The sequence below is a fragment of the Leopardus geoffroyi genome, chromosome C3 (genome assembly GCF_018350155.1).
Source record: "Leopardus geoffroyi isolate Oge1 chromosome C3, O.geoffroyi_Oge1_pat1.0, whole genome shotgun sequence".
NCBI classification, from domain to species: Eukaryota; Metazoa; Chordata; class Mammalia; order Carnivora; family Felidae; genus Leopardus; species Leopardus geoffroyi.
The window spans coordinates 72,922,531-72,941,584 of NC_059338.1; the positions used below are offsets into that span (position 1 = coordinate 72,922,531).

General features: G+C 55.3%; 1 protein-coding gene across 1 annotated transcript in view; it reads left to right on the forward strand.

Annotated features, from left to right (window-relative positions):
- Positions 1-19,054, forward strand: part of LOC123585396 (maestro heat-like repeat family member 5) — a 64,737-nt gene that overhangs the window by 13,177 nt on the left and 32,506 nt on the right. Inside the window, 8 exon segments of the mRNA XM_045453506.1 lie at positions 431-559; positions 5,048-5,207; positions 6,423-6,475; positions 15,884-15,991; positions 16,311-16,427; positions 16,933-17,052; positions 18,114-18,266; positions 18,905-19,027. Coding sequence (XP_045309462.1) covers positions 431-559; positions 5,048-5,207; positions 6,423-6,475; positions 15,884-15,991; positions 16,311-16,427; positions 16,933-17,052; positions 18,114-18,266; positions 18,905-19,027 — 963 coding nt within the window.

A 19,054-nucleotide genomic window follows, 5' to 3' on the forward strand; every position in this document is an offset into this window, starting at 1 on the left:
GGGTGGGTGGATGGATGGATGGTTGGCTGGCTGGATGGGTGGATGGATGGATGGATGGATGGGTGGGTTTGTAGTTGGCAGATAGATGGATGGATAATTAGAGGGAAGATCTGATTGAGTTTTAACAAATGAGTGAATGAATGAATGAACTGACTTTAGAGGTGAAATGCTTTTAAAATCCCATAGCTGTTCTTGAGATAGAGACAAACTTTTATTTGTCTGTCTCTGCAGAACCTCGTTTGAGGCCTGCCTATAGTGTGTGTTCACTAAATAGTTATTAGATGAATGGCCAAGTGCATCCACTGTGACCCTCTCCCTCTGGCCTCCTCAGCCCCCTCGGCACCCCCACACCCAGGCTTTCCCCGGTGGCCACTCCCTGTGTGACCGGACCCCACCTGTCCCTGAGCCTCTGCCCACTCTGCCCCCACAGATGTCCTGCCGGCACAAGTTCTGGCTGTTCCAGGTCCTGGAGGCAGCCATCGAAGCCAGCGACTCCCTGGAGGAGGCCTGGGAGAAGACGTTCATGAAGCTGGCCCTGGAGAACATGACTAAGTCCACGGTGGGCCTCCCATGCCAACAGATAGGCCACTTCTGGGAATGCAAGCTGCTGCCCCCAGCCCCCAAATAATAATGGAGATGTCCCGCCCTGTGGTTGACTAAGTGATTTCTGTCCATTTTCATTTTCTTAACACCAGTCCCTTCAGAGGGACAAACTCAGGCACCCATTTTACAATTGAGAAAAGTGAGATTCGGAGAGCTCATGGCCTGAGTTTAAGGGCCCATAAGTGGAAGAACCAAATGTCAGCTGCCCTTTAGCACCCCTTCCTGATGGCCCCCGCCCTGGGGTGGGCTCTGGGACCACCCCTCCACCACCGGTTTCACGATTCCCATGACTGCCCCCCCGCCCCACCAACCTCTGGGAGGCTTCCTGCAAGGAGGCCTACCCGTACTCCAGGCGTAACACAGCCTCCACGACCACCTCCTGAGTCCTGCCTGGTGGACACTTCCGGGTTTGGTTCTGAACCGTGCCTACCCCAGGATGTTGCCCAGGGACCTGGCCCAGGCCTGCTCACCGCCTCGGCTGGCTTCGACTCCAGAGACTTGAGGGTCGGTGGCTCTAGACAGACCAGCCCAGGGTTGCCCACAGTGGACTAGTCAGCAAATTAGTGACTAGTCACCAAGACCCATCACCACGTTCCAAGCCTCGGCACTCCACGGGGCGGGAAAAGGTATAATTGAACACTCTCACCAGGTATTTATGACCCCCGTTTACGGAAGGAGGGACCGAGGCTCAGGCGGTAATATAAGAGATGATAAATGGCCGTCTCCATGCTCCCAACAAAGAAGTCTTCCTTCCTGGTGTGGGTAGCAGACAGAGGCAGGGAACGAAGTCCAAAGCCACTGTATTCTCTTCCCAAAAGAATTTTAATTCTAAATTCGGACACTAAATTCTTTATTAAATTTTTTCAATGTTTATTCATTTTTGAGAGAGAGACAGAGAGAGACAGAGTGTGAGTGGGGGAGGGGCAGAGAGCGAGGGAGACACAGAATCAGAAGAAGGCTCCAGGCTCCAAGCTGTCAGCATAGAGCCCCACGTGGGGCTCGAACTCACAAACCGCGAGATCATGACCTGAGCCGAAGCCGGTTGCTTAACCCACTGAGCCCAGGGGTCCCTGTGATTTCTTTTTAACCTGAGTCGTCGTGTGAAATGTCTCACCTGTGTATTGTTTACAAACCAGTAATAATAGAGCGGGGGAGGGCATCGGTGACCCAGGCTGATGCAGGCTTTGGGACACACAGGGCCCACCGGTGTCTGGGTGGTGGCCTGACCCAGCCTCCCTGGGGATGGACAAGAGCGCCTCTGAGGCAGGTCCGCAGCAGGACCCTTCGGCACTTCCTGCTTCTACACACACTGCGGCCCACCACCAGCTCTCCAGCGCGGGCCAGTGCGGGCCCCCCTGTAGGTGCCAGGACATGGTCCAGGACTCACAGAGGAGCACAGGCACATCATCCCCCGGGTCCCGGCCCGCCGAGCGCATCTGGGCGTCCAAAGCCCGGTCTGGGACCCCCGCAGCCCATCCCCACTGGGGACGGTGTCTCCGGTCCCCCAAGCCTTCCTCCTTCCTGGCTTGATCTCTTGCTTTGGAGACACACATCCACCGGCAGCTTCTTGAGAAAGTGTGCGTTTGGGAAGTGCAGTGTTGAGACCACACGTTTCTGGAAATCTCTCCCTTCTGTTTCGCCCCGGACTCTGCATTGGAGACCGTGGACAGAAACATCTGAAATGAAGTCAGGAAGGCCAGGGTGGAGCCAGTGGCCACCAGGGAGGTTGGTCTGACGCATGTGCTCACCTGGATCGGCTTGGACTTCAGGCCGCGTTGACCACAAACGGCCACACCGTGTTGCGTTTTTCCCAGAATGAGGCTGATGCTGCTGAGCTCCGACCTGGCGACCGGCACAGCGACCTATCCTGTGTAGACCAACGTTATTTTTCCTACACCAATCACACCTCTTTCAAAACAGCTTCTGCGGGGTTTTCCTACACCAATCATACTTCTTCCAAAACCCCTGCGGGGTTTGGCCTCGTAAGCTCTTTCTTCCAGCTCCAGGCACATCTCGGTTTCCTCCTGAATCTGTGTCTCCCGGATTGGAATTCCTAAAGGCCCCAAATAAACTGCTGGTTTGCTCTGCCGCTCAGTTCCTTCCTGCTCGACAAGGTCATTGTCATGCTGGCAGTGGTGCCCTGTGGTCCCCCCACTGCCTCTGGTGCAACCGTAGAGACTCCAAAGTCATTGCGGACATGAGACCTTTGCCCGCACGCAGCCTTCTGCAGAGTCCCCTGTGCGTCTGCCCGCCCCGCGGTTCCCCAAGGTGCGCCTGGCTCTGGGTCTCTCCGTGGCCACTGTGCGCTCTGGCCCCGCCCCCCACGGTCTGGCTGGCTGTTTGGGACCTTTGCTTCTGGAAAAGTTCTCACTTATTTCACTGACAGTATCGTCCGTCCCCCGCGTTGCTCTGCCCAAGGCTTCAGGGACGCACAGGTGCGGGGTGCTCAATCCTCCCTAATACTTTCATCTGGTGTCTCTTCCACCAGCTCTCTGTCCTCCGTTCGGCTCTCTGAGGACGCGCTGTCTTCCAGACCTTCTGTGGAGTCCCCAGCTCTGCCCCGTGCCTTCGACTGTCCCACGATCTTGATTTGGGGCCCAGAATATTCACTTTCATATCATGCTGTTTTATTGTGGATACAATACCTGCTTTGATCTCTCGGGACATTAAAGAGACAGCTTTGCTGGAAGTTTTCATCTCTCCGTTTGGCCTGTGTTTCCTCCCGGTAGCAGTTTTCCGGGTTTTGTCGGGTGTGTGGGGATGGTAATCATCTCCAGCGTGGCTGTCTGCCCGTGGTTAGCGGTGATAGGGAGCTCTGAATGCACTGGCGGGTGCCAGGATTTGAGGTCCACTGTAGAGTCAGCAGGGAGCCCACGGCTGCCCACCACCCGTGCCAGAACCTCTGTGGCTTTCGTCCTGGGCTGCCCAGATTTCCCAGAGAAGACTCCAGGACCGTGCCCGGCCCAGAGGTGTGAGGCCCAGGGGCAGCGCTGTGGAGGGCCCTGGCCTCCCGTCCCAGACCCGCGCCTGCCCCCTCTGGAGACCGAGCCTCTGGAGACAAACTCCTCTGGGTGTGCAGCGGGCACAGCATCTGGGCGCCTGACGCCTTCTTGAATCACTGCACCCTCCCCCAGCACCCTGGTCGCAGAGGTCTGGTACACGTGCCCTGCAGATTCTCCCCCACCCATGGGCAGACCTGGCCAGGTGGCACTGGGCTTGCCCGACGCTGCCTACTGCTCACCGATTACTGTCATTCATTTGCTCTCCAGCTTCCAGAACGTGGCTGCTGTTGAGCTTCTTAGAACATCTCCTTGGGAGAGGGGGGGGGTGCCTGGGTGTCTCAGCTGGTTAAGCATCTGACTCTAGATTTCGGCTCAAGTCACGAGCTCATAGTTCATGGGCTCGAGCCCCACGTCAGGCTCTGGGCTGACGGCCTAGAGCCTGCTTGGGATTCTGTGTCTCTGCCCCTCCCCCACTCGACCTCATGCACTCTGTCTCTCTCAAAACAAATAAGTAAACTTTAAAAAAAGCTCCTAAATGTGGCTTAGTCGAGGTGTTTTTTTGAAAGGGCAAAAGCAGTTTCAATCTACCCTCTTAATGAGAAGCCCTCATACCCACACTTTGAGTAAATTATAAACGACAGAATGATCTCACATGCTGATTGAAACAGCATCGCAGGGTACACAGGGAGGGACCCGAGACCTCCTCGCTTTCAGACGCCACCAGACGCAGGGCAGACCCCTGGCCCCCACCCGGCGGTGGTTCTGTGACAGCACCTCCCGTCTCACACCGGCAGCCGCGGACAGCACCTGATGGTTCCTACTAAACCTCGGAGAAAAGAGGAACCCAGATTAGAGCAGCATCAAAAGACATGCCAAAATTTTGTTGAGAAAAGCCCCAGGTGTGGCGACACAGAGCGGGCTCCCCCTGTGCCCGAGGCCACCGCCCCACTAGCCGGTGGTAGGTAGGTAGGACTGCCAGCTGGGCCTCTTCCCTGAGTGGCTGACCTCGAGCCCTCAGGCCCGAGAGGCAGAAACCGTGGCTCTGAATTCACCCCGGATAGGTCATCAAAGGAGATGACATTGTCCGGAGGGGACAGTTGACTGGAGCCTGCAGGACCCACGTCCCACATGGGGGCCTCGGGGCCCGCTCTAAAACGGACTAGATCTGGATGGACAAGGTGGGCGGGAGTGGTGCTCCAGGCTCAGAAGCAGGAAGCACAACGGGCTTCTGGAACTATCCCAGGACCAGGGGTGCTGAGGGTCCCGGGAAGCTCAGCCCCGGGACAGAAGCTGAGCTGGTGTATGCTGGGCCACCTTGGTCTGTTTTCTATCCAAAATGTGGGCTGACCACAGCGGCCCTGCCAACCAAACCAGACCTCATGCATGAAAAGCCAAAGCTTTGTCCAAGTGCCCACTCCTCCTCCTTGCCCCCCGCCCTCCAGGAGCTGGAAGAGGTGTACCAGGACGCGGCCAGCAACGTGCTGCTGGCCATCTGTAGGCATTCGTGGCAGGTGGTGGCCCAGCACCTGGAGACCGAGGTCCTGACAGGCGTCTTCCCGCACCGCAGCCTGCTCTACGTGATGGGCATCCTGACCTCTAACGGTATGTCCTGCCCTAGAGGCCTGAGGCACCCCCCAGCCTCGCCTTGGCCACCTTCTGCACCCAGGCCCTGAAGGTGGCGTCATAGAGAAGGATCCAGAAGGGGGCTTGGCAACACAGTTGACCTGCGGGGCACATGTAGGGCCAGGCATCGGCTGCACAACGTGTCTGTGCCAGAGGAAAGGGATGTGGCCCCAACCCCCCCCCCACAGGCCAGCCAGGGCCGCATCAAGGCCCCAGGAAAGGAGACCACCAGCCCTCCAGCTGGTCCCCATTGGCCCGTGGTCCTGCTGTCAGCATTTCTACAATGGCCTGGACAGAAGCAGGACAGGGCAAGGAGGCTCCAGGAGGTGGCCCAGGATGGGCGTGAGGCCAGCACTGCCATAGGGTCCTGGTCCTCTGTCACCACAACAGGCGGGTGCCCCTGCTCACTTGCAGAAGAGGAACCAAGCTCACAGAGGCAGTGTGGTGGGCCTGAAGGCCCCGAACAGCATGTCACAGGCCTGTGATGTCCAGCTCCCAGGGCTTCAACAGCAGCCACTGGCTCTGAGCTGTGGGAAGGGTCGCCCTGGACAGTGGGGTCTCTGAGGACCCTGGGGGAGGCCCTATAGGGAAGGGTCTTTCCAGGAGAGAGTTTAGCATAATGCAAAGCAACCAACTGAGCACCTGCCCTGTGCCAGGCTCCCTGCCCTCAGGAGCTCACAGCCCCCGGAGGGAGGCAAACACCAGCTGTCACTGAGGCACGCTCGTCCACTCACAGTGTGAGCGGAGTATGCTGCTGCCCTGAGACCCCCAGGCCACCCCCAAGGCAGCCCTCCCTCCGAGGTTGAGTTTCCAAAGTTCCATAAAAGCTTTCCGTTCTCACAACGCACCCCTCTCCGGGCTTTATTTTCCCACCCTTGAGGGGATTCTGGCACATTCCAAATGGCCACGCCTGGAGGGAACCCTCCATTCACCACTGGTGAGCCGGGAGCCCCAAGAGGCAACACGGCCGACCTGAGGTCACAAGGCCAGAGTGGCAGGGCCACAAGTCCAGCCCAGCTCTCCAGACCCTGCACCCAGTTCACCGCCCTCCACAAAGCCAGGACAAGCAGAGGCAGGACAATGTCACCCTGGCTCAGCCCAGTATCTGAGGGATGGGGGAGAAGGAGCCCGAGATCCAGCCCCGGCGTGGACGTCAGACGTGGTCTCCAGCGACGTGGCCCTTCTCTCCCGCAGAGTCAATCTTCCAGAAGGGAGAGAAGGCATGCTGGGAAAAGCAGCTGGCCCAGGTAGGGGGGAGCCCGGCCGCCGGGGCCTTCCAAGGGACGCTGGGGGCAGCAGGGGAGCAGGGCATCTGCTCTCCCTGGGAGGTGGGTGGGGGGCAGGGAGGAGCCCCACTGTCACAGATGAGCAAACAGGCTTAGAGGGGACTACAGGATGTAACGCACAGTGCCCGGTACGGGGGCCACCCTTGTTCAGTGTAGTTAATAGTTTCCGTTAGTGGTAACAGTAGCAGCTAATGATTAATAGAGAAGTAAGACAGAAAATCACTAAGGATAGAGAAGCCTTGAATGACATAATTAACCAAATTGATCTAATTGACATTTCTTTCAAACATAAATAGAACATTCACCAAGATAGCTCGTTCGCTGGGCCCTATATCAAGTTTCGATAAATTTAAAAGGACTGAAATAAAACAGAGTACATTCTCTGACCAGAATGTAAATCAGAGATCAATAGCAAAGATGTATCTGGAAAAAAATCCCAAATATTTGGAAAGGAGACAACACACTTCTAAGGAACCCATGGGTCAGAGAAGAAGTCACGAGAGAAAGTAGAAAAGATTTTGAACTCAATGATCATAAAACACAATGTATGAAAATTTGTGGGGTTCAACAGAAAGCAACCTCAGAAGGAAATTCGTGTTTTTAATGCCTATATAAGAAAAGAAAGGTATAGGGGCGCCTGGGTGGCGCAGTCGGTTAAGCGTCCGACTTCAGCCAGGTCACGATCTCGCGGTCCGTGAGTTCGAGCCCCGCGTCGGGCTCTGGGCTGATGGCTCAGAGCCTGGAGCCTGTTTCCGATTCTGTGTCTCCCTCTCTCTCTGCCCCTCGCCCGTTCGTGCTCTGTCTCTCTCTGTCCCAAAAATAGATAAACGTTGAAAAAAAAAAATTAAAAAAAAAAAAAAAAAAAAAAAAAGAAAAGAAAGGTATAAAGTCTATTATCTAAAAAGCTATCGGGGTGCCTGGGTGGCTCAGTAGTTTAGGCGTCCTACTCTTGATTTCGGCTCACATCATGATCTCGCCGTTTGTGAAATCAAGCCCCATCGTAGGGCTCTGCGCTGATGGCGTGGAGCCTGCTTGGGATTCCCTCTCTCCCTCTCTCTCTCTCTGCCCCTCTCCAGCTGTGTGCACTCTCTCTCTCTCAAAAATAAGTACACTGAAAAAAATTAATGAATGAAAATGAAAATGAAAACTAAAAAGCTATCCAAAAAAAGGACCAATGAGATCTAAAGTAAGGAGAAGGAAAGAAATAATAAAATCTAGAGTACAAGTCAAAGAAATTTCTTAAAGCAACGCAAAGAAAACCCATTTGTTTGCACAACATCCCCAAACATGGATGACCCTGTAGGCGCACCGGCTGCGAGCATGAGAATTACCAGTTTGTCCTTCCGGTAACTGGCCCACTCGGATGATGGCCCAGAGTGGGTGGATTTAGCTTGGGGGAGGCTCCCCCTCCTGAGCAGCTCACCGGCCAGGAACAACATTTCCAGCTTGAAAATGGCCTTTTCTGACGAATGGATCCAGAAGCTGTGGTTCATATACACGACGGAATACTACTTGGCCATGAGAAAGAAGGAAATCCTGCCATTTGCAGCAACGTGGATGGACCTGGAAGGTATTATGCTGAGTGAAATAAGTCAGGCAGAGAAAGACAGATACAATAGGTTTTCGCTCATTTGTGGAACTTGAGAAACTGAACAGAAGACCATGGGGGAGGGGAAGGGAAAAAAGAAAAAGTTACAGAAAGGGAGGAAAAAGTTACAGAAAGGGAGGGAGGCAAACCATAAGAGCCTCACGGATACTGAGAACAAACTGAGGGTTGATGGCGGGGGGGGGGGGGGGGGGGGGGGGAGATGGGAAAGTGGGGGATGGGCAGGGAGAAGGGCACCTATTGGGATGAGCACTGGGTGTTGTATGTAAGTGATGAATCATGGGAATCTACCCCCAAAACCAACTGTACACACTGCATGTTAGCCAACTTGACAATAAATTATATTTTTTTAAAAAAAAGAGGGGCGCCTGGGTGGCTCAGTCGGTTCAGCGTCTGACTTTGGCTCAGGTCATGATCTCGCGGTTTGTGGGTTCGAGCCCCGCGTCGGACTCTGTGCTGACGGCTCGGAGCCTGGAACCTGCTTCGGATTCTGTGTCTCCCTCTCTCTCTGCCTCTCTCTCTCTCTCTCTCTCAGAAATAAATAAACATATAAAAAAAATTTTAAAGAAAGAAAACATCCTGCAACATGGCGGGATGAACAGCGGTCTGCAAATAAGCGTCATGTCCTGGCATTCGATCTGCTCAGGCTTCTACTCACTTGCCCCAGCGAGAGGCTGTGGGCCGTCGGGGCGGCAGGGGCACCTGAACCAGGCTGTAAGCAGCAGGCCGGTGTTCCCCACCACGTTGTGTGTGAGCATCCCCGGGACTTGGTTGTCTCTTTCTGGCACAAACTGGGGAAAGGTTTGAATAGTTCTGTGGGCCTGAGGCGGGTCATTCCTGGGGGGGGCCTGTTTAAGTCCTCTAAAGCCTGTTCGTGTTTACCCCCCAGCAAGGAATGGGTCCAGGGACTGGAATTTTAGTAAGTTCAGAGAGTGGGAAAGCTGATGGAGAAACATTAGGAGCCCACGGTCTGCAACAGGCAGCCGGGCCTCGACAAACACAAGGCTGTGGCCTCGTCCTGTGCCTACAGGAAATGCTCTGATCAGTTTCATCCTTTCTGGGGACAGCTGGGTTCCGTCAGCGCTTGGATCATGACCTAGGTCAGGAGCCGCGTCTAGAGAGCGTTGCGATTTCTCTCTAGGGGCTTTATGTCCCTCAGGCAAATACATGGACTCCTTCACGAACATCTGGTTGGGAGCTGAGCACGGCAAGGCATTCTCTCCTCATTGTAGAGGCTCCATTCTCCAGGGCATCTGGGGTGAATCACTCTCCACGGGGCCCTTGGGAGAAATAAGAAGGGGCCTCACGGAACTGTCCAGGTATGTTGTTGACTGACATCGGCTGCCGGGGTCCACAGCGATGCTGGAGAAGCTGAGCCAAATCCACCATTTTGAATAGCGAACCCCTGTGAGTCCGCTGTCCGGGTTTGGAACAACTGGGAAACGGGGAACTGTCTCGTTAGCGGCCCTCAATCCTGGACAAATCACCACTGTGTCCATTAGGTTTCTGGGCGGGCGGGAAAGATCTCCCGTCCCAGGGCTGGGGCGGGACGATCAGCCCCTGGGCGACCAGGGGTCCCTGCCATCGGTGCGAGGCCTTGTACAGCCTCGGGTTTCATGGGGGTTGAGGCAATTTGGGAAGAAGTGTAGTTATGTCTGTTGGAATCTTTTTTTTTTTTTTTTAACATTTATGCGTTTTTTGAGAGACAGAGAAAAAGCATGAGCAGGGGAGGGGCAGAGAGGGAGGGAGACACAGAACCCGAAGCAGGCTCCAGGCTCCGAGCCGTCAGCACGGAGCCCGACGCGGGGCTCGAACCCACAGACCTCGAGATCATGACCTGAGCCGAAGCCGGACGCCCAGTCGGACGCCTAACCGACTGAGCCACCCAGGCGCCCCATGTCTGTTTGGATCTTGACGGACTCTGTCCTTTTTCACTCTCCCAGTGTCAGTCTGAGAGGCGGCCCACAGGCTTGCAGGCACCTCAGTTAAATTAAGGGACTTTTGTTGCAGTTTGTCCTCTTGTATGTCAAGGACAGACTGTAAAGAACATAAAAGGTTCGGGTGGGTCGGGAAATTCCAAGGCGAAGTCTCCAGCGGAGGCAAAACGTGTGAGCTGGCCCTTTGCATTTAGAAAGGAGGTCTCGGTGGACAGGTTGTCAGAGCCTGGGTCACACAACAAAAGAGAGTGTTTTCCAGGGAAAGGCCCCTGGCTGAGACAGAAACTCCCTCTAAACTGGATCAGATGCCCTCACTATGGAAACCTTCCTCCGAGGGATTTGCTGTCCTGGGGGAGCGGGGTTTAAGGAGAGACTGTAGCTCTCGCACATCCCCGAATTTGGCAAGGCTTCCCACTAATTTAATTCTAGGCTCTCTCTCGGCTGCTGGAGGGGGTTGCTGAGATCAGAGAACCCTGCCATCCCCGTCGGCCCTGGGAGCCCCACTGGGGGCCCCGGCTCAGGGGTGGGCACGGGGACCCGAGAGGTGGTGTGGGCGAGTCCCGTGGGGCCTGCGGGGACAGCGGAGACGTCAATCCCTGGGGCAGCGCCACGGGGTGCCCGGGAGGCCCAGGTGCCGCCCCAGGCCCCTGACCTTGAGGCCACTGCAGCCCTCAGGCCAACAGCTTGGCAGACCTTTGTTTACGGTAAAGTCCCCAGCTCTGGTCATGAGTTCAGTCAGGCAGGGGGCCTCCCGTCCGATTTTCTGCCTTTTTATCAACGCTCTAATCTCAGGAGATAATCCACCTACAAATGGAAAAGCTGGAACACGCTGGGTGCCCTCAGTTATTGTCTGGAACCCAGAATGCTGTAGGAAGATCCCTTCCAGACAGACTTCAGAGTCTGCCACAGATCGGTCTTTCGTTTGCACGTTTGAGTAACAGACCAGTGAGTGTGGCCGGGCGGGCTCTGGGCACCGCTTGGGAGCGGTTGTCGCTTCTTTTGTGGCCCATGAGGGGACCATGTCGAAGACTGAGGCTCTGAAATAGCATCCTCAGATGACACCCTCCTGCCTCTGTTTCCGCTTCCGGGCCCCCCGGGCCCACCAGCAGGTGCACACGCTGACGCGGACCTGGCAGCCTGGGTCATAGCCCGTGGTAAGGACTCTAAATTCTTCAGAAAGCTTCTGGGGACCCTCTCTGGGCTTAGAAGTTTCTTTAACTATTGCCCTTAGTTTGGCCTTTGACCAAAGAGGAAAAGACTCTGAGAGAGATCCTGGACCTCCAGCGGGTTTATTTCCAAAGGTAACTGTGTCTGCAGGGTCCACAAAGCATGAGGACTCGGGTCAGGGAGGAAGGAGCCAGCAGGGGGGGTCGCGTCAGGCTCCCTGCCTTTTGTTTTGGGCACCTGTCTTTCATTTGTCATTAGCTTTCAGTAATGAACCTTTGAATGGAGCTTTTCTGGAATCGTGAAGCCTTTCGGAAGCTTCTGCATCATAATTAAACTAAGTATTCCGTTCTGTTCGTGTCATCTTGGGCAACCTTGTTTCCAAATCCACTTCTGAAATAAACAATCCTAATTTGAACATTCTCCGTAATGGCCGTTGGAATTTTAGGTTGTTTTTACTAAGATTTTGCCGTTTTGGGAGATATTTATAGCTCTGGGACCGTAGTTCTTAGACGTAAAGTAAGCAGGTATGACAGACGATGGCACACTTGAGTTTTCGGGGCTCAAGGAGCTTTTTTTTTTTAGCTAAGCCTTTGGGGTTTCTCAGAGCCAAGTAATACCCAAGAGGGATGTGCTGCTAGGTTGGGGACTATGCATGCGTTACAGCACAGCTCATTGTACGGAAATTTTCTTGAGGTTGGCAGGTGACCTGGAGTCAACCTAACCCGTTCTGTGACCAACTTGTCCTAACAACATGGCGGGCGCTCTACCAGTTTTTAAGGATCTGACCAGACCCACCAATTTTTGTGGCTCTTTGGGTCCCAAGGTCCCCATTAGCAATAGCCTTTATCTATAAAACAAGACACACAACAGGGCACCTAGGGGGCTCAGTTGGTTAAGCCTCTGACTTCGGTTCAGGCCATGATCTCGCGGTTCGTGAGTTTGAGCCCCATGTCGGGCTCTGTGCTGACAGCTCAGAGCCTGGAGCCTGCTTCGGATTCTGTGTCTCCGTCTCTCTCTGCCCTTCTCCCACTCGCACTCTGTCTGCCCGTCTCTCTCTCTCTCAAAATAAACACTGAAAAAATTTTTAAAAAATGAAAAAGCAAGACACACAGCACGTGCAGATTAACACAACAGCAGATTCCCAACCCGGAACGGGGGACAAGGGAACGCACTGATCCAGCAGACCCCAAAAGTGAGGTCAGGGGACAGGACTGGGCTTTCGGACGAAAGGGAAGTGTAGCTAGGACGTCAGTGAGACCGGAGCTCGCCGCAGAGGGCAGAGCTCAGGGCCCGTGTGGACCGGCCCACGACCCTGGAGATCCTCTACCCCAAACAGCTGCAGACCGGAGACAGCAGTGCTCTGCGCCAGGCAGAGCAGGACCCCCAGCAAAGACCTAAAGTCCGTAGGTAAGCGTCCACCTCAAGAGCAAGTGAAAGACACCACAAAGGAGAAACAGAACGATAGAAACACGGCGGAGAGGAGCGAACTTCTGACATGTGAGGCAGACACGTGCTGAGAACACCAGATGCACAGAAGTACGAGGTACGCACTGCGCGATTCCCATCCTATGAAACTCCAGAAGAGGCAAAAACAATCTACGGTGGTAGAAATCAAAGCAGTTTTGTAGTGATGGAGATTGACTAGGAAGGACCGTGAGCGAGCTCGCCGGGGGGGCGGAATGCGTTCTCACTCTTGGTGGGCTGACAGGAGCACGGGTCGGCACATCTGTCAGAGTTCATTGTGCCGCTCAGGAAAGATCTATGCCTCACACTGTGAGTTAAGCCCCCCTCGGTAAACATACTTAAAACCCAGACTTATCGATGGCCAACAGACACGTGAAAAGATGCTCGACATCACGCATCGTAAGGGAAATACAAATCGAAGCCGCAATGAGATACCGCCTCACACCTGTCAGAATGGCCAGGCTCAAAAAAAAAACAGAAATATCACATGCTGGCGAGGACGCAGAGCCGAGGGGGTCCTCGCGCACTGTTGGTGGGAATGCAAACTGGCGCGGCCGCTGTGGAAAGCAGCCCGGAGGGTCCTCAAAAAAAACAAAACTGGAAGTACCAGATGATCCAGTATTTATCCAAAGGAAAAAAGACACTAACCTGAAAATACCTGCATGGCTACATTCGCTGCAGCGTTATTTACAAAAGGCAAGATACGAAAGCAGCCCCAGTGCTCATCCACAGAAGAATGGATAAAGAAGGGGTCTCTATACCCAGCGGAGTACTACTCAGCCATGAAAAAGAATGAGGTCCTGCCATTGACAACAACACGGAGGGACCTAGAGAGTACTGTGCTGAGTGAAGGAAGGCAGAGAAAGACAAATACTGTATGATTTCACTCCTATGTGGCATCTAAGAAAACAAACCAAGTGAACAAAGAAACAACAACCAAACCAGACTCCTAAATGCACACAACTACCAAGAGGTCTGCTGGTGGCCGGAGGTGGGGAAAATAGCCAAAGGGGTTGTAGAGGTGCAAACCTCCAGTTACAAAAGGAGTAAGGCACGGGGATGAGAGGTACAGCAGAGGGAATACAGTCCGTAATATTGTACCAACTCTGTATGGCAACAGGTGGTGACCACGCACGCCGTGGTGAGCGCCATGCGATGTATGGAAGTGTCGAATCTCTACGCTACACACCTGAAACTTACAGGACATCGTGTGTTAATTAAACTTCAATAAAAAAAAAACCTTTAAGCCTTGGGACGCCTGGGTGGCTCAGTCGGTTGAGTGTCCATCCAACCTCAGGTCAGGTCATGATCTTGCGTTCGTGAGTTCGAGCCCCGCGTCGGGCCCTGTGCTGACAGCTCAGAGCCTGGAGCCTGAATCAGATTCTGTCTCCCTCTCTCTCTGCCCCTCCCCCACTCATACTCTCTCTCTCTCTCTCTCTCTCTCAAAAATAAATGGACCTCAAAAAGATTTTTTTTATTCTTTAAAACTTGACTAATTTTTAACTTTGGAAACAGGTTTGTTCCCCAAACTCAGATATTCCTTTTTTTTTTTTTTTTTTAAAGTAATGTAGTGCCCACCCTATATATTCTACGAACACCCTTAGCAGGGTCTGGGGCAGATGTGGAATCAAATACATTAATATCTCTGCTGCAGACACATACAAAATTCACACTAATTCCCATAAATAGTGTCACATCGGTTTGGATCAGCTTTTACCACCAAATGAGTTTGCTGCAAAGCCATGAAAAAGTGTTTAATTTTCTGGGGGTTTGAATGTGAATCTCGGATGAGGAGCTGTAGCACTGGCACAGGCAGCACTTGAAGGAAACATGACAATAGGCGAGAACCCAGGGCTTCCGGGTGGCCTGGGGCCCACGGTGTTCGGCAGACATCTGTCCTGGGGGCAGGGAGGGTGGGGAGCCAATAGGTCCCGTTACAAACAGGCCAGACTCGGGGCAAAACCCGGGCAGACGAGAGCGGGGAGCAATTTCCATTTCAGGCCATTTCAGGACCCCCGCCCCACCTCGCCCCACCCTGCCCTACCCTCCCCAGCATCGCTGGAGAGGGCGCTAAAGGTCCCACCTGCAGGGGGCGCTCTCGGCGGGCTTGCATTCAGCCACGCGGCAGAATGGATACCCTTGTGCTCCAACCAAGGCACCTATGAGTGCTCCTCTAGGATAAATTCCTAGAAAGGGAGTCCCTTGGGGAAATGTACACACGTTTTAAATTTTAAATGATGCCTGCCAAAGGCTTCATCAAAAAAAAATAGAGAGAGAGAGAGAGAGATCCCTCACCTTCCCACCGAAGGGCTGACATCCAGCAAGTTTATTTTTTGCCAGTCTCATATCATCTTAATTTCCGTTCCTCAGATATTAGCAAGGCTGAGGTGATAGCCTGTCACGTGTGTGTGCTTTCACTATTTCTAAGCGGACCGTTGCCTTTTTCTTACTAGCTTATGAAGTGCTCGTTATCATCGATATTAACCCTTGGCAAGAGGTTGTAGGAAACAAAAACACAAGCCAACACAATTTACTGCATCTTTCAACCGAATTTATGGTGGTTTTGCTGAACAAACTTCGGAAAACGTTTACCTTCACATCCATCAGTCGTTTTTTCTATAAAGATCTGGAGGCTTGGGATCATATCTAGAAAGGGGTACCCCCGCCCCAAAGGACCTGGGGATCAAAATCTCGGACTTGAACTGTGGGATCTGGGAACACCGAAATAAAGAAATCTTGTAGTCGTCATATGTTAGAGCAAAACTTCTAGGACTTTATATTTAGAAGCCACACTCCTTCGTTTCTCTGATCCCACATTCATTCAAAACCATTTTACTGGAGCATCAACTACGTGCCAGGCACAGTTCCAGGTGCCGGGAGACAGCCTGGCACCCACACTCGGGCCGGGCCGCCTTCACCTGACGCTCACTGAGCATCTGTGACGTCTGGGCCCCTGCCCGGTGCCGGGGACATGGGCAGGCTCCTGGTTTCAGCCTCTCCTTGAACACCTCCTGGGAAGGGAATCTCAGGGAAATCAGAGGGCGGGCCCTGGAGACTCAGGAAGAAAGGCAAGAGAATGACAGAATCAGGGCTCTGAGTGACCAGGGCGGGCCGGGGCTGGTGGAGGCCTCAGCCCCAGCCCGCGGGGTGGAGGGAGAGACCACTCCGGCCCTGCCCACTCCTATCTGCTCACAGATGGCGGGAAAGTCCGTCCAGTTCCTGAACATGGACAAGTGGTCCAAGGAGCTGTTATCGGCACTCACCAAGCCTGACCAGACGCATCAGAAACAGCCCCCAGAAAAGGTGGATCACCCCCTGTATCCCCCGCCCCCCCCCCCGCAGGCAGCCCCTGTGCCCACCACACAGTCCCAGGGACTCTGTCCATAGGATGCTCACCTAAGCAAGGCCGAGGCCCCAGAAGGACACTGAGACCCGAAAGAAACAAAGGGCCAGGGGCCTGTGCAGCCGGATTTGATGGGGCACCGTTAAAACCCGTCAAAACTAGGCAGGGGCATGAGGGTCCTAGAGCAGGGGCGTGAGGACGGCTACAGGAGCCCAGGGAGGCCATCGGGGTGGACAGAGGTGGGTCAGACCCAGGACAAGAAGCCAAACCTCCCCCCAGGCCTTTCTGTTCATCTACTACGGGCTGATCCTTCAAACTGAGGACAATGCCACCACTGTCAGGACACACCTAAGAACCCTCCTGGACACGTCCCACCAGTGGCCCAAGCAGCGGGAGGTGAGGACCCGGCCCCCAGCCTAGCCCACAGCCGCCTGACCCTGACCGCAAGCTTAGCCTGATCCCTGCTCGTACCCTGAGCCCTGGTCAGGCCAGACAAAGACACCTGATCCTTTTCACACCCTGAGTCCTGACCCTGGTCACACCCTGAGCCTACCATAACTTGGGTCCTCTCCTCTGTCACACATCTATCTCCTGGACCCTCCTTCCCTCCTCTGGCCCAGGCTCAGAGCTAGTGGGGGCAGGGGGAGTTCACAGGCCTCCAGAGAGTCACCGCTCCCCCCTGCCTCCCACACCACCCACCCGCCCCCATAAGAGATGCCCTCACAGGGTTGGGCCAGAGCTGCATGTCCTGAAGAGCTGGGGGGGGGGGGGGTGGGAGGGGGCCCCCGTGACCTTGGACGAGTCCCCTCCCTTTCTGGGCCTCAATTTCCACACGCCCAGGCGAGAGTCCAGGCGTGGTCCTGTGACCGGCACCGGTGACCCTGCTCCCCCGCACCTGTAGGGTATCGCGCTCACCGTCGGGCTGGCCGCGACCCGCCACCTGGACCACGTCTGGGCCGTCCTAGAGCAGTTTGGCCGGAGCACACCTGTTAAATGGAGCCTCCACAGCTTCTGCCTGAAGGTTCTGGCTCTGGGGCGGTTGGGGGCCTCAACGAGGGGCTGGGCATCAGGACCCCTACCCTCTACACGGGTCTGGGCGTCTGAGAGAGTCTCTGGGGATAGTTAGGGGCACAGGCTTTGGACCAAGCCTCCTGGCCTCCAGTGCCACCTGCAGCGTGACCCGTGTGCCTCAGTTTCTCCTCTTGAATAACAATTCCTCCCTTCCCAGCCGTTGGGATGGAAACGTGGCTTTGAAATGTCTGGCGCACAGCAGGCGCCCCGGTGACATCTCGCAGTGGCTGTGCTGGCCGCTGTGTTTATTAATGGCCTTTTGACACGTGCCCTGCCTGTAACATGAGACGAGGGCCAGAGGGCGACCTTGTGCCCCTGCTGATGAGCGGCATGCCCCCCCCCACCATCCTCGCTGCACCCCTGGTCACTCCTGCGGGCAGAATCAGTGTCTGGGGCTGCATGAGGGAGCTCAGGACAGACAGGGGAAGAGTCACAGGTAGCACAGACAGCCCAGCGGGGGCCAGCCACCTCCTCGGGCCCCACAGCCGGCAGGTGACAGAGCAGGGACTGAAACCCATATCTCCAGCCCTCAGAGGGGGCCTAGTCACTGACAGGGAATGGAGGCAAGGGGTCGTCAGGTGACATCAGAAGGGTGTCTCAGATGTCCCCCACACTCTCTGGGCCTCCCTCAGGTCCGAAGGTCCAGAGCCCCATTACCATCTCCCTAGGTTGAGGCATGGCCTGCCGGGCCCCCAGCAGCCCAAAGGGGAAGTGGGCCCCCAGCTCCGGGGGAGGGGGCTACGCCAAGGCAGGCAGCGTGAGGGGCTAGGACCCTGGCCAGTTCTGGGAGAGCCGAGTGCCTCGCACACACCTCGGGTGACCCCACAGTCCCGTTCCAACCCCCCAGAGAGACGATTCCACTCTCCCTATTTTCCTCTCACGGTAAACTGAGACTCGCAACCCCTCAGAACCCTTGCCCGCAGTACCCGCTAGGGTGCAGAGTACTTCCTGTCGCCGCTCCCCCGGGGGCGGGCCAGGGGGACCCTGACGCCCTTTGTCTGTCCCCACCAGGGTCAGAAATCAGAGGACCCGAAGTGGAGGTGGGCCAGCAGCACCATGCTCCTCGCCTACGGTCAGATGGCGGTCAAGGCCAAGGCGCACATCCTCCCGTGGGTGGACAACATCTTGTCACGGATGGTCTTCTACTTCCACTACAGCTCCTGGGTATGGCTCCCCGGGGCCACCCCTCTGGAGCCCAGCCTTGACACAGCCCAGGCCCCACCAGAACCTGGGTCAGAGAATGCTTGGACCTTCCAGGGCCTTGGGGCACTCCTCCCCGCCCTTACCTGACTCTGAAATCAGGAGGAGCCAGGCCTGGCCTCCTGGTCCCACCTACTCACCCCGTCGTCCCACCCAAAGCTTAGAGGGCTTCCGTGTGGCCCCACCCCCACACTGTCCTTGGCTTTCACTCTGGGGCGTTGGGAGGCCCGGTGATGCCCCATCCCCTCCCCAGGACGACGGCCTGCTGACTCTGTACTCTGCACCCAGGGCGTCCACCCCAGGGGGCTAAGAGGACCAGGCAGCCCGGTCAGGCCATCGCATCCCTCAGATCTTTGGGCTCTGGGTTGCCACACATCGAGTGAGGCCAGACGTTGGCTTCTTACTCCTGACCTTGACATGTCAACATATTCACATTTTTCAACAAAACCACACAGCTCCCCCCTCAAAGTCCTACCTATGTGGCCCAGCTGCAGATCTCTGCAATGCCCTGCAGCCACATGTGATGGTGGCGCTCTCTCTTGCCTGTCCTGTGCCTCCTCTATCCCCCGCTCCATGGCCTGACCCCCATGCCCCCATGCCAGGACGAGACCTTGAAGCAGAGCTTCCTCACTGCCATCTTCATGCTGGTGGGAGCCATCAGCCGCAATGAGGGGGCCCACAGCTACGAGTTCTCCCAGATCTCAGAGCTTCTTGAGTGTCTGATGGTGAGTCAGGGTCCTGGGGCAGAGGAA